Source organism: Macrosteles quadrilineatus, unplaced genomic scaffold (assembly GCF_028750875.1).
Source record: "Macrosteles quadrilineatus isolate MER2022 unplaced genomic scaffold, UCM_ALF_1.0 Scaffold_5__1_contigs__length_97177068, whole genome shotgun sequence".
NCBI lineage: Eukaryota > Metazoa > Arthropoda > Insecta > Hemiptera > Cicadellidae > Macrosteles > Macrosteles quadrilineatus.
The window spans coordinates 6813622-6825415 of NW_026542598.1; the positions used below are offsets into that span (position 1 = coordinate 6813622).

The 11794-nt window shown below is 36.7% G+C and overlaps 1 protein-coding gene across 6 annotated transcripts in view; it reads left to right on the forward strand.

Annotated features, from left to right (window-relative positions):
- Positions 1-11794, forward strand: part of LOC128993841 (transcriptional repressor CTCF-like) — a 28728-nt gene that overhangs the window by 14583 nt on the left and 2351 nt on the right. For 5 of the 6 annotated variants that reach the window (XM_054417891.1, XM_054417896.1, XM_054417894.1 and 2 more), the window contains 10 exons: positions 826-995; positions 1511-1647; positions 2775-2925; positions 3721-3875; positions 4841-4981; positions 6011-6034; positions 6590-6829; positions 8567-8686; positions 9307-9460; positions 11358-11514. In XM_054417891.1, coding sequence (XP_054273866.1) covers positions 826-995; positions 1511-1647; positions 2775-2925; positions 3721-3875; positions 4841-4981; positions 6011-6034; positions 6590-6829; positions 8567-8686; positions 9307-9460; positions 11358-11512 — 1447 coding nt within the window. In that variant the 3' untranslated portion in view covers positions 11513-11514. The remainder of the gene's footprint in view (positions 1-825; positions 996-1510; positions 1648-2774; positions 2926-3720; positions 3876-4840; positions 4982-6010; positions 6035-6589; positions 6830-8566; positions 8687-9306; positions 9461-11357; positions 11515-11794) is intronic. The other variant, XM_054417895.1, reaches the window with a different exon arrangement.

An 11794-nucleotide genomic window follows, 5' to 3' on the forward strand; every position in this document is an offset into this window, starting at 1 on the left:
CAGGATATGTTACAGCAGGTCTAAACAGATGGTATAGCTTCTATAGTATTCTCAAGTCAGTGTTGACTAACCATACTGTTAGTTATGAGTTAGTTGTGATTGTGTGAAGTGCACCAGCTACACAGGTTTGTAACCAAACTGTCAGTCCCTTAATTATTTACTGGCTATTCATTTAATCAACAATAATAATTCATCTTCTCAACAAAACCTACTCTGTAAGAACGATTATTAGAATGGGAAAGAGTCCATCCTGACACAAACACTTTGCCTACCGACCTTCACACATTTCTGTATGAGGACTCTTGTGTGACGGGGTAGTGAATGTGGTAAAGTGTTTGTGTTTATTATGCCAGGATATAATTTCCATTCAGGTAAGATTGTAAGGATTGTAAGAGCACAAGGGAGGTAACTCCTTATCACTGACAGAATTTTTAAATACTTTGGAAAGAAAGTTGAAGACAGAAGATGTGTTAGAGACATCTTTGTACCCAGCTCAAACCTTTTTTACTTGGTTTAAAAGGTTGTCAGTGACTTAACATTATTTTAAAAATGTTGGTACATATAGTGTGTAGTATGTGTTGATTGAGCCAAAATGAACTCCTTACCATTTGCACAAACCTACAATTCTAAAAAAAATCTATTCAGTGTAACTCTGTAAAATATTACACAACTGTTAAGAATTCACCCAGTTCAATTCTTTTTCTATTTTATTTGCTGAAAATTAATTAGCTGTAGCTTTTTTTAATTAAACATTTTCAGTAGGAACTGTGTGTGGGGCAAAAATAAATAGATAACTGCCTGGACACTTAGTTGATTGATTTACAGGTACCTGTTGTCACGACATATGAAGTCTCACTCGGAGGAGCGTCCACACAAGTGCAGCGTTTGTGAGAGAGGTTTCAAGACACTGGCGTCGCTACAGAACCATGTCAACACTCACACAGGCACCAAGCCCCACCGTTGTAAATACTGTGAAAGCCAATTCACCACTTCAGGTACGGATACAATCAAGAGGTAACCTTACCTCTGTCTGGCCTATGCATGGAATTCTGCAAATATTTGTAAAACATACTATGGTCTTAATTCGTGCAGACGTATTATACTACTTAACATTTCTCATTGAATTAAAAATTGCATTTTTAAGAAAAATGTTACGATACTATCAATTTTTAATCGAGTTAATTTATAAACTTATATGATACAGTATTGATTGCTCAATGATTACTTGTTTGTTCTGCAGATCTCTATTAATTTTTGTTCAAGTTATTATGTGTATTAGAATATTCGCTTATGTGATGATTTATTGTGATAAAGAATTGACAATGAAAATTATTGCTTTTTGTCTTTTGACAAAGTTGATGCTTAACATAAAATTATCATACAAATTTTTTTGCAATAAGTAATCAAAGCAATTTCCTGAAGGAAATCATGAGAAACTAGGGGAAAACATAAGGGAAATAGCTGAAATCAATAATTGATCACTTTAAACCATATATGCTTTTGTTGACAGGAGAATTAGTGAGACATGTGAGATACAAACATACTCACGAGAAGCCTCACAAGTGCACCATCTGTGAGTACGCGAGTGTTGAACTTAGCAAGATGAGGAATCACATGAGATGTCACACGGGCGAGCGGCCTTACCAGGTAAGCCTATGTCAAAGTGATAAGTTTAAAAGAATATCATTTAGCCTGATGTTTTCAGTCTAATAATAAGAAATCAAAATTTTTTTACCAAAAGGACTTGCACCAAAAAGGATGCCTTAGTTGATCTGGCAGTTCGAAGATTGCCCATTTAAAAGAAGGACGTTTAGAACTTGAAAATTCACAAAAGTTTTAGAGACTTATTTCTCATTTATTTTGGCGGAGTAAGAATAACTGGTTGGAAGATGGGCATTCTAAATTAAAAAAGGCGTGTGTAAAGTTTATAGAGTCTAAATTTACAGAGCCACGGAAAACTGGAGATACTCGCAATTTTTATGCGACTGCAGAAATTGAATAATGTTATAATGCTTTCAAAGATAACTAAAATCTTGTACTAAATAATTAAAAGTCACAGATTATAACATAAATTAAGTTACTGATCTGTTGTCAATCAATAATATTGAATCTAGTGGATTCAATAGGACCTCAAGTGCAGTGGATCCACTAAATGAAATCAGATTTATTTCCACAATAATATACAAATAAAATAATAATTTTTTTCAAAAATAAAATACAAAGATATAAGTCTTCAGGCACTTACATAAAATAGTTCCTGAAATTTGAGGTAAAGTTAAATTAAAAAATTAATTTAAAAAGGTAGAATCTTAAGTACTAATTGAAATGTATTGCTTCAGCTAGCAATTATTAATCTAACGGAAATGAGTCTTCATGGACCTCAGTGGTCTGTGCGTAGACTCGAGTTGTTCAAATTAATCAACATGGCATTACGTTTAATGTTACAATTAGGCTAGTTAAATTAAATGTTTGTGTTACGTTTTAGGTACAATTAGTTGTATGTAATTGAACTAGAATCAATAGGATTGATTGTTAACAGGTCAGTAACCTTATTTATGTTATTTAATCAATCCTGGAGGCACATTATGAATATATCACCGAGTATGTAGAGTTGATGATTCCTTGATTCAACTGGGATTGAGGGTTTTGAGAAATTGAGAGTTAGAATCGGCCTTAGAAAAAAGGGAGTATTATTTCAGCCCAGCCATGTATACAACTAAAATGCTTATTTGTATACAACTATATCTAACTAACACATCAATGTGTTTTGACAGTGTCCACACTGCACGTACGCAAGTCCTGACACGTTTAAACTCAAGAGGCATCTCAGGATCCACACGGGGGAGAAGCCGTATGAGTGTGACATCTGCCACGCCCGCTTCACTCAGTCCAACAGCCTCAAAGCTCACAAACTCATCCATAGCGGTAACTAGACCAACATTCCCTTTCACTCCTGGCAAAAGTGAGAATAAGTAGAAAATTAGTTTAAATGTTGTTACTTGACGACCCTTTCCGTTAATTTACTACCAGTGTATAGTTTGTATGCAACAAAACACAATTAGTTTCAGTTATGTTGTGGTTCTAATCCCCAACCTAAAATAACCTAATCATAAACAGGGTTTAGAAATTTACGATATTTAAACTAGATAACTTCTTTCAACCTATTTAAACCTGAAAAAAAAACAAAAAAAAACATAGTGGCAGTGAATCTACGGATAAGTTACACTCCCATTAACATTAACATTATTAAACTTGTGAAGGCCTCAGGGAGAAAGCAAAGGGCTGAGGCTAGATTTTGATCCAATCCAGATAAGGTACATCTATGGAGTAATGCTTTAATTTAACAAGATTATTTTATCTTGACAAACAAACATTCTTTCAATAATATTGAGGAAAGGACTGGATACCCAACTAATTTATCAAAGAACAGAATTCCAGGTAGTTGATAGCACACAAAATCTTCAAAACACAATCAAGGAAGCCCTACTTTTCCATCTGATGGAGCTTCCTTAGAGAAGCGAAATACGAGTAGCATAGGCTCTAGTAATTGTGGTGTTAACATTTGTGTGCCATGAACTGCTTGCAACTCTTTTCTTAGCTAAGTTAGTGACATGGATTCATTCATTCTTTCTAAGCCAAGTGCTCTTTCCTCTAAAAACAAAATTTTAAAAATATAATCAAAGGCATGACTTGGTAATTAAAGTTGTGTAAATATTACAGCTGGAGACAAGCCAGTGTTCCATTGTGAGCTGTGCCCAGCTACATGTGGGAGAAAGACAGATCTCAGGATTCATGTGCAGAAGTTGCACACGTCTGACAAACCTCTGCGGTGCAAAAGGTGTGGCAAACAGTTCCCGGATAGGTACACCTACAAGGTATGGTACATACATACACGCTGTGAGTTATGCAACAACCTTTTGTTAAGTGTCGAAAAATAAATTGGTTGCCCTTAAACATTTTTTATGGAAACTTAAGTCCTTAAGAACACCATCAGTGAGATTTTTGCTTCATCCCCTAACCCTCAGAGATTTGTTGATTAGTGAACAGTAGGCCTATGTCCTAAATGTAGAGGCTCCTCTGTAAGAAGAAGTGCAGCCTGCATTTGAATGGATGGTTGCATTTTCATGTTGTAAGGTTTTGAATAACTTTTTGTACGAATATAATAGTGGCTTAAATACCTCTTAGAAGGAACAGAACTAAGAACTAGGAACTAGGTGGAGGTGAAAAAAGAATGTGCGAGTTATAGCAAATGCTCGTCCAGACCGTCAATCTGCCGCCTGTGATTTCATCCCACATTTACTTTTTAAATAATTGGCCATACGTTTGTGGTCTTTTTCTTACAGCAAAATCTTGAACTTCTTCCATTGTCATGGCAAAATCTGGAACATCTTCCTTGGTCACAGTAAAAAATTAAAATTAGAATATCTTTTGCATTAACAACTTAATGGTGAACATCTTCCCAGATTACAAAAAAATTTTGATTATCTTCTGTGGTCCTTAGGACATCTTTATCATCTACAGTTGTTGGAAAACCAAACATCATCTGCGATCGTTACAAAATCAACATTTTTCAATCGTTAAACGCGGAAATAAACGCTCGGCTCTGCTTAACTCGACCCAAGCTTGGCCCTATAATCTTTGTCGGTCCAAACGGATCCCTTGGGGCCAACTGTTCACGCGGCCAAACCCAGAAACATCTGGGACCTGTAAATCTCCATTAATAAAGGCTGGTTGACTACTGGGAAAACAAGGTTTTGCTGATCGTATTCTGTATATTAATTTGATTATCTATATGTAAGTTGTAGATTGCAGTTTTACTGACATGTTTCTCTCTGAACAGGTTCACAACAAATCACATGAAGGTGAGAAGTGTTGGAGGTGTGAGTTGTGTCCGTACGCTTCAGTATCTCAGAGACATCTAGACTCGCACATGTTGATACATACGGACCAGAAACCTTACCAGTGCGACAAGTGTGACCAGGTATGTCAACAAGTCAGTCTTATTCATTAATTAACCGATCATGAAACTGGTAACTGTAGTGTATTTTGATTACCTGAAAAAAGTCTGTAAACTGTATGTGGACCAAGAAACGTGGACCTGGCATTTTGTCGGTTCTTTTTATGTTGTTGCATCAAGTCAGAAAACTGTGTTGGTAGATAATTAAGATGATGCTTCTCACCCGCGGGAGATGATTAGGTACAGTGTTGACTTGATCGCAACATTAGCTTATGAATGTTGCCTTGATAGTTTTTCCAATGTTTGGTGGGACCGCCAATAAGTTATTGGAAGGTCTCAAAGTACTGATACCAACATTCATGGCAACTCTCGGTACTGGTAGTTTTTCCAAGACTATTCATAACACTTCCAAGAAACAGTTTCATGACATCCTTAACAACCACATGCACTTAATCACCAGCCTACTTCTCTCACTTAAACATTTACTCATTCATTGTATGACGTCTAACCAATAAATATGCCCACATAGTCATCACCCTCCAAAAAACAGAGATGTAAGTATTTTTTTATTTATCACCTCCTCCATTCATACTTTTATTGTTGTTTAAATGTACAAGTACATTTTTTGTTTTGTAAAACTTCTGCTTCTCTAATTCAGTCACTTTGGAAACATGTCTTCTAATATGCACCAACTTTTCTTTTTTGTGTGTCTTATGTGGCACAATCTAAATTAGGCCTATTGCAATTTATTAAATAAAATTCTTATATCTGACCTGAGATATACTTAACAACTAAGATTCTAAAAAAATATAAAAATTTTTGTTTCCCCTTTTACAGTTTAAGCAACTTAGTTAAAAAGTCTACCTATTAATAATTTAACGTAACTTGTTAAATCTTAGCCAATTTAAAATTTTACATTTTTATTTTCTTTCAAATTATATTGGCTACCTTGTAAAATTCAGTGCATATGAAAAATTGTGGATTTTATGATTTTATAATTTTATAGAATATAAAATCCTAATGTGTCAAGTAATGAAATGGTGCCTTTTCCAGAGTGGCTGTGAAATATCAGACAAGGTCCGTATCATTTTTTGATTTCTAGACTTTTAATTTAGATAGTAAATTACTTACCTTTTTAATAACTCTTCACAGTGGTTGACAAGCCTTCCTTTTCACTCACTCTCGACAACGAATCAGTGAACCAGGCTGTTTTGAACTAGGACTACATACAGTACTTTGTCTATGTCATCAAGACCGTAATCTGTGATTGAGGCAATTTTGTTATTGTTTGCCGTGGTTGCAGGGACATTTTATCTTTTCCCCGAAATAGAGGTAAATCTTGGTCATCTCCCCCCATCGTGCTTAAAAAAAATATATTTTTCAAAAAATTTTGGGACTCATACTTCTCTTGTAATTTTAATAACACCTCTGTCTCCCGAGACATATAGGCTACTGAATTGTGAGCGTAGAATTGAGAATTGAACAAAATGTTACTATTGAGTAATATTTTTTTATTTATGTTCTCTGAAACCTTTGGACTGTGATTTTCACAGGAAATAAGCTGAGATTTGGATTCTATCTATGCTATGGCCTCATGAAAACTGTTCAACATTGTTTTATGATGGTTTACAGTCGTTCCGCCAGAAGCAGTTGTTGAAGAGGCATCAGAACCTGTACCACAACCCCAACTACATCCCTCCGCCCCCCAGAGAGAAGACACACGAATGTCCCGAGTGTCAGAGGGCGTTCAGACACAAGGGCAACCTCATACGACACATGTCCGTGCATGACCCTGAGTCCTCAGCCCACGAGAAGGCGGTTGCCCTCAAGATAGGGCGGCAGAAAAAGATACAAATTATAGACGGCCAACAGGTTAGTGTGAAGAAGGTGTTAGTTACACTCTCCTTCAAGTGTGTCATTTTCAATGTTCAGTCAGAATACCTCAATAACAACACCCTCTTTAACAAGTGTCATTTTGAAGTACCCCCAATTTTATATTATCCTTAAACATGTTAGGCTATGTCAAACCTCGATAAGAAGTCAACCTTGATAAAAATTTTTATTTGATAATCCCCATGAGAGACTTGTTAGTTATCGAGGTTCTACTATAGAGCAAAAATTTATAAATGTATTATAAAGGTCGCTGGATCGATCCTGAGAAAAGTTAGTAGCTTTTTGATGGTTTTAAACTGGACCAAATTATTCCTTATCATTGGGTTTTAACACGTTCACTGCTACGGACGTTCCGGGGCCATGGCGCCAGGAGCTAGGAACGTTCCGGAACGTTGCCGTTTATTGCCATGAATCAGCCAGCTCGTCACAAGCGTCCTATATTTCTTTGCAGCTTGTGGGGACGTACTTTTCTTACAATAAAAAACATAGTTTCCCAAAATTACCACCAGGGTCGTTTAGAACAGGGCTTTGTCCCACCTCTTTCCTGCTAGAAAGCGACACTACTTTACCGACTGCAACCTAGGTAGTGATGCTATCTATCAGAATCACTTAGTACTATGTCTAAGGCCAGGTTTATTGCAAAACATTGCCATCCAGTATGACTACTGTTGTTTTTACTGTAATTCAGTGTATCGGCAGCAATGTTTAGGCTACGCAACGGCGAGCGTTAGTTCAGCTCCTGGCGCCGTCCCGGCATCTAGCGGTCAGCAGCGAACGTGTTAAGAGGGTTCTACCCAATCAATTCAAGATGGCAGCCAAGCATGCTAATGTTTCTAAACATGCTTCTACGATACAAGCTCTCAACACTCTAAAACCAATTGGTTTCCAATGATTGTGTGCTTTTTTGCTCTTAATTATTGTTTAACTATTATTTAGCAGCAAAATAACATGTGAAAAAGACTAATTTACGGATTTTCAAAATTATTATTTAAATACATAAAGAAACAATTACAAAGTTTCAGTCTATCCAAGGCATTGTTTGGATCTTTGTAAATATTTTACAGTTTATTTCACCCTCATAAATAATAAATTCCTAGTTAATGAAACAGCTGATCTTAGTTAGTAACAAAGCTACACAGATCATCTCACACCATTCTTCACACGTATTTGGGTTAAAATATGCACTTAGGTAGCGTCTCCATCTCAGTGATTGCATTCAAAAGTTATCATTTTAGAATTACTTAATATTTAAATATGGCTATAGTCTGGATATTGAGTGAGTAAGGTTGTACCAAAACATTTTTTTTGTGATGAGATCCATAAGTTTTTGGGACATAAAGATTCTCTATTATCTTGTACCGCAATTCAAAGTTATTTCTGTTCCTCTGCCATCATATCTGCTACGTTATCTAGGATGTCGTACGGTGATGGCTAGGTAGCTGAATGGTTACAGTGTTTGCTTGGAAATCAAAAGTGTTCCTGTTCAACTGCAACAGTCACTAGCTTTTTGATGGTTCTAAACTGGTCACAGCTTGATCTTTGGGCTTGTAATAGATGGTTAGGCTAGAGAAACAGCTGGTCTTAGTCAACATCAAAGCTACACAGAATGAACCATTCTATACTGAACTTTTAATCATATGCAGAGTAAATATACAGCATTGTGTGCCTGTCCTGTGATAGTCAGATAATTATACCTATGACGATACACTTGCCCAGGTCGAGGTGATGCCAGGGGAGGATGATGAAGACGAGGAGGATGAGATGGACGGATCCATGGTGTCTATGGAGGGAGCTGACGGTCAACAGTACGTTGTGTTGGAAGTTATACAACTTCAGGTAAACTGTCTTCCAACTATATTTTGTTACTATCAGTTTTTAAGTGCATTTTATAAAATGCCTTCAATAGAAAAAATTTGGAAGTTTGATTAAACTAACATCTAACCATGGTTATAGTGCTTGCCTCCAAATTTTAAGGTTGCCGGGTAGATTTAAATTGCATGTAACCCATTCAAAATTTTAAATTTAAAAAGCATGCCTGATTCTGGACCAACATGTCATTTGTCATTGTGCTATTCAACCCAAGTTACAGTCAATATTAGATAATAACTCTAATTATATGTACAAAAAATAACTGTACCGTGTAAAACTGTTATTAAGTATAGGAGTATTATAATTCTAAATTGGTTCATCTAAAATGTTTCGAATAGGCCTACACTAGTATGAGAAATAATTCTGAATGGTTGGCTTTTGTTTTTAAATAGGATTTATAGGCTTCATTAGAAAAGGTTAGTTTCCAATCTTACCAAGTTCCATCCATATTAACACCTTTACCAAATAATCAGCTGTTTTTTTTTTTCACTTAACAATAATAGGCTACTTATTTGTATTTCGCCAAACATGCATTAATTCAATATGACTCGTGTCAAAAGCTGACCAGATGTTTGATGACTTTTCAGGACAGCGATGGACAGGAGCAGGCGGTGGCAGTGATGGCTGGGGAAGGTATTGAGCAAGCTGTCGCAGCTTTACAGCAGCAGACAGGTCAGAACACGTCCGTTCTGGTACACAACAACCAGGTGTTGAATCAGCACATCACTTCTGACCACCATTGTGAGTATGAGAGTAGTCAATAAGTCACAGTTTTTGACAATCAACGGTTTTTCAGGGACCCTATAAAGGCTTTCAAGACTGTCATTTGTGCAAATTTCTAAATAATAACAAACAAAATTCTAAACATCTTTCTTGTCTCCCACAATTACGGAAAAGTCACCATCGTCTCTCCCGATCGAGGCACAGTGGAAATTTTTCATTGCACAGTCAAAAGAGAACTAGTTCTGTAATAATGATGATATTGTGATAGAAAAGGCTGCAGCTTGAGCTCGATTATGTGAAGTGGTGCTCTGTCACTCAAGCAATCTAGGCTCGGCTTGGCTCGACAATCGAGTGCGGTATCAGTCGTGTTAAATGTTTCTTGAATGTCTCTTCTCTAGGACCCTTGACTACAAGAATCTTCTTTCTAAGGCCCCGGCCACACGAGGCGGTTTAACCGCGCGAAGTTAAGCCGCGCGAAGTTAAGGGCTTCGACAACACATTGAATCAAATGAGAGTGGCCACACGAGGCGAAGTTTAGCCGCATGTGCGGTTGAGCCGCAACATGTCGTCCCCCGACCGCGCGAAGTTAAGCCGCGTTGGAGGGGATGACACACGTAGTCTTATGAGAGTGGCCACACGATACGGTTCGACCGCGCGGCAGCCGCGCTTATTGGAGATGTTCTTCGGACATTTCCAGTGGTTTTTGAGTTTGTTTTGTGTATTTTTTACCGGTTGTGTGGTGTTCAAACAATGTTTGAATTGATTGTTGATACATATGAACTCCGAACTATGGTTTCGCATGTGCTCGTAAAAGGTTTGGAACACAAAAGATTGTTTTTCCGCTATGAAGGGATGGACCTAATGATTTAAGTTAACGTTCCAGATCACCACACGCTTTTAATGCACAAACTAACATTTAAGTGTTTCACCCATGACTAAAAAGAGTGAACTGAACTATGTTTTAATAGAGTACTGATACTGGGAAAACCCAACAGGAAGCGGTTTATCCGCCCCGTGTGGCCAGGCACTTCGCGCGGCTTAACTTTGCGCGAAGATAAGCCGCGCGGCTTAAATTCGCCTCGTGTGGCCGGGGCCTAAGCTGTGCCCTAGTTATAGAGATTTATGAATCAACATTCTTTTACTACAACTAAAACTTTTAGAGCCTGACGTTCTAAACAATCAAAATCCTAGTGAAACAAGTGAATTTCTGCACTATATTGAGACAGGAGGACCTTGATAAGAAGGGCAGAAAACAGTTTTGTTATCGATGTGCATCTGGTTAAAAGTTGTGTTATCAACGTCATTCAGCTGTCAGGCATGTTAGCAAGGTTAATAAAACAACTGATGATATTTTTAATGAGATTTCAGAGAAACGTTTATGCCAACAAGTTAATTTTTAAAATTATATTTATTAGCAAAGTACTGTTAACATTGTGTAACAAAGTTTAGTTAAGGTTAGTGAATTGTGTACGTTTAGTTAAAAGCACTGGCGTTTTGCATTTTTGCGTAATGGAGCGAGGTGTTGTTACAGATGTATAATTGTTTTATATGGAATTGACAATGTTTCCTCTGAATTAATGCTCAGGTAACTGATCAATACAGTTGTGTCATCGAGGTTGAGTTCTCAAAATGACTTAGAGGTTTTGAATTACATTGTGATTTAAAAAAAAAATGGTGTTTTATCGAGGTTTTTTACTAGAAATAAAACCGTCATAGAGGTTAATTAAAAATGGTGAATATGAACGGTGCACTTGTAATCAAGGTTGTTGTGTTATTGAAGACCATGTAAGCGAGCGTCTACTGTATCAGTGAATCTGATGATGTTATTGTTACTAAAGTTGTTGGTAATGTTGAAATGTTTACCAACATGTAACTATTTTCTTTTATCTACATTTTTATATGCGTAATGTTGCAGCATCAGACAATGAGGAGGTGTTGCTTAGTCAGCCGAAAGCAGTTCCTCAACAAAACGACATGCAGAATTGTTTTGGATTTGATGAAGACGAAGAAGATGAACCTGAACATAAGACCAAACCAAACATTCATATTCTGCAAAGTGCCATTCATTGAAAGTAAGATTTATTTCAAATATTGCTAGATTATAAGTCCTTTTTTAAAATTTCTTTACAAGCGGGGGGCCACAAAATCTCAAGCTGGCTTACCTCAAGTTGTAATATTATTTTTCTTATGATATATTTTTAATATAGTTTAGTGTTGCTTAAATTCTGAGGTTATGCCAGTATTTTTAATATAGTTTAGTGTTGCTTAAATTCTGAGGTTATGCCAGTAAATCGACAGACAATTGTAGGAACCAACAATTACGTAAGTTAGGAACCAACTTTTGGCTTTAGT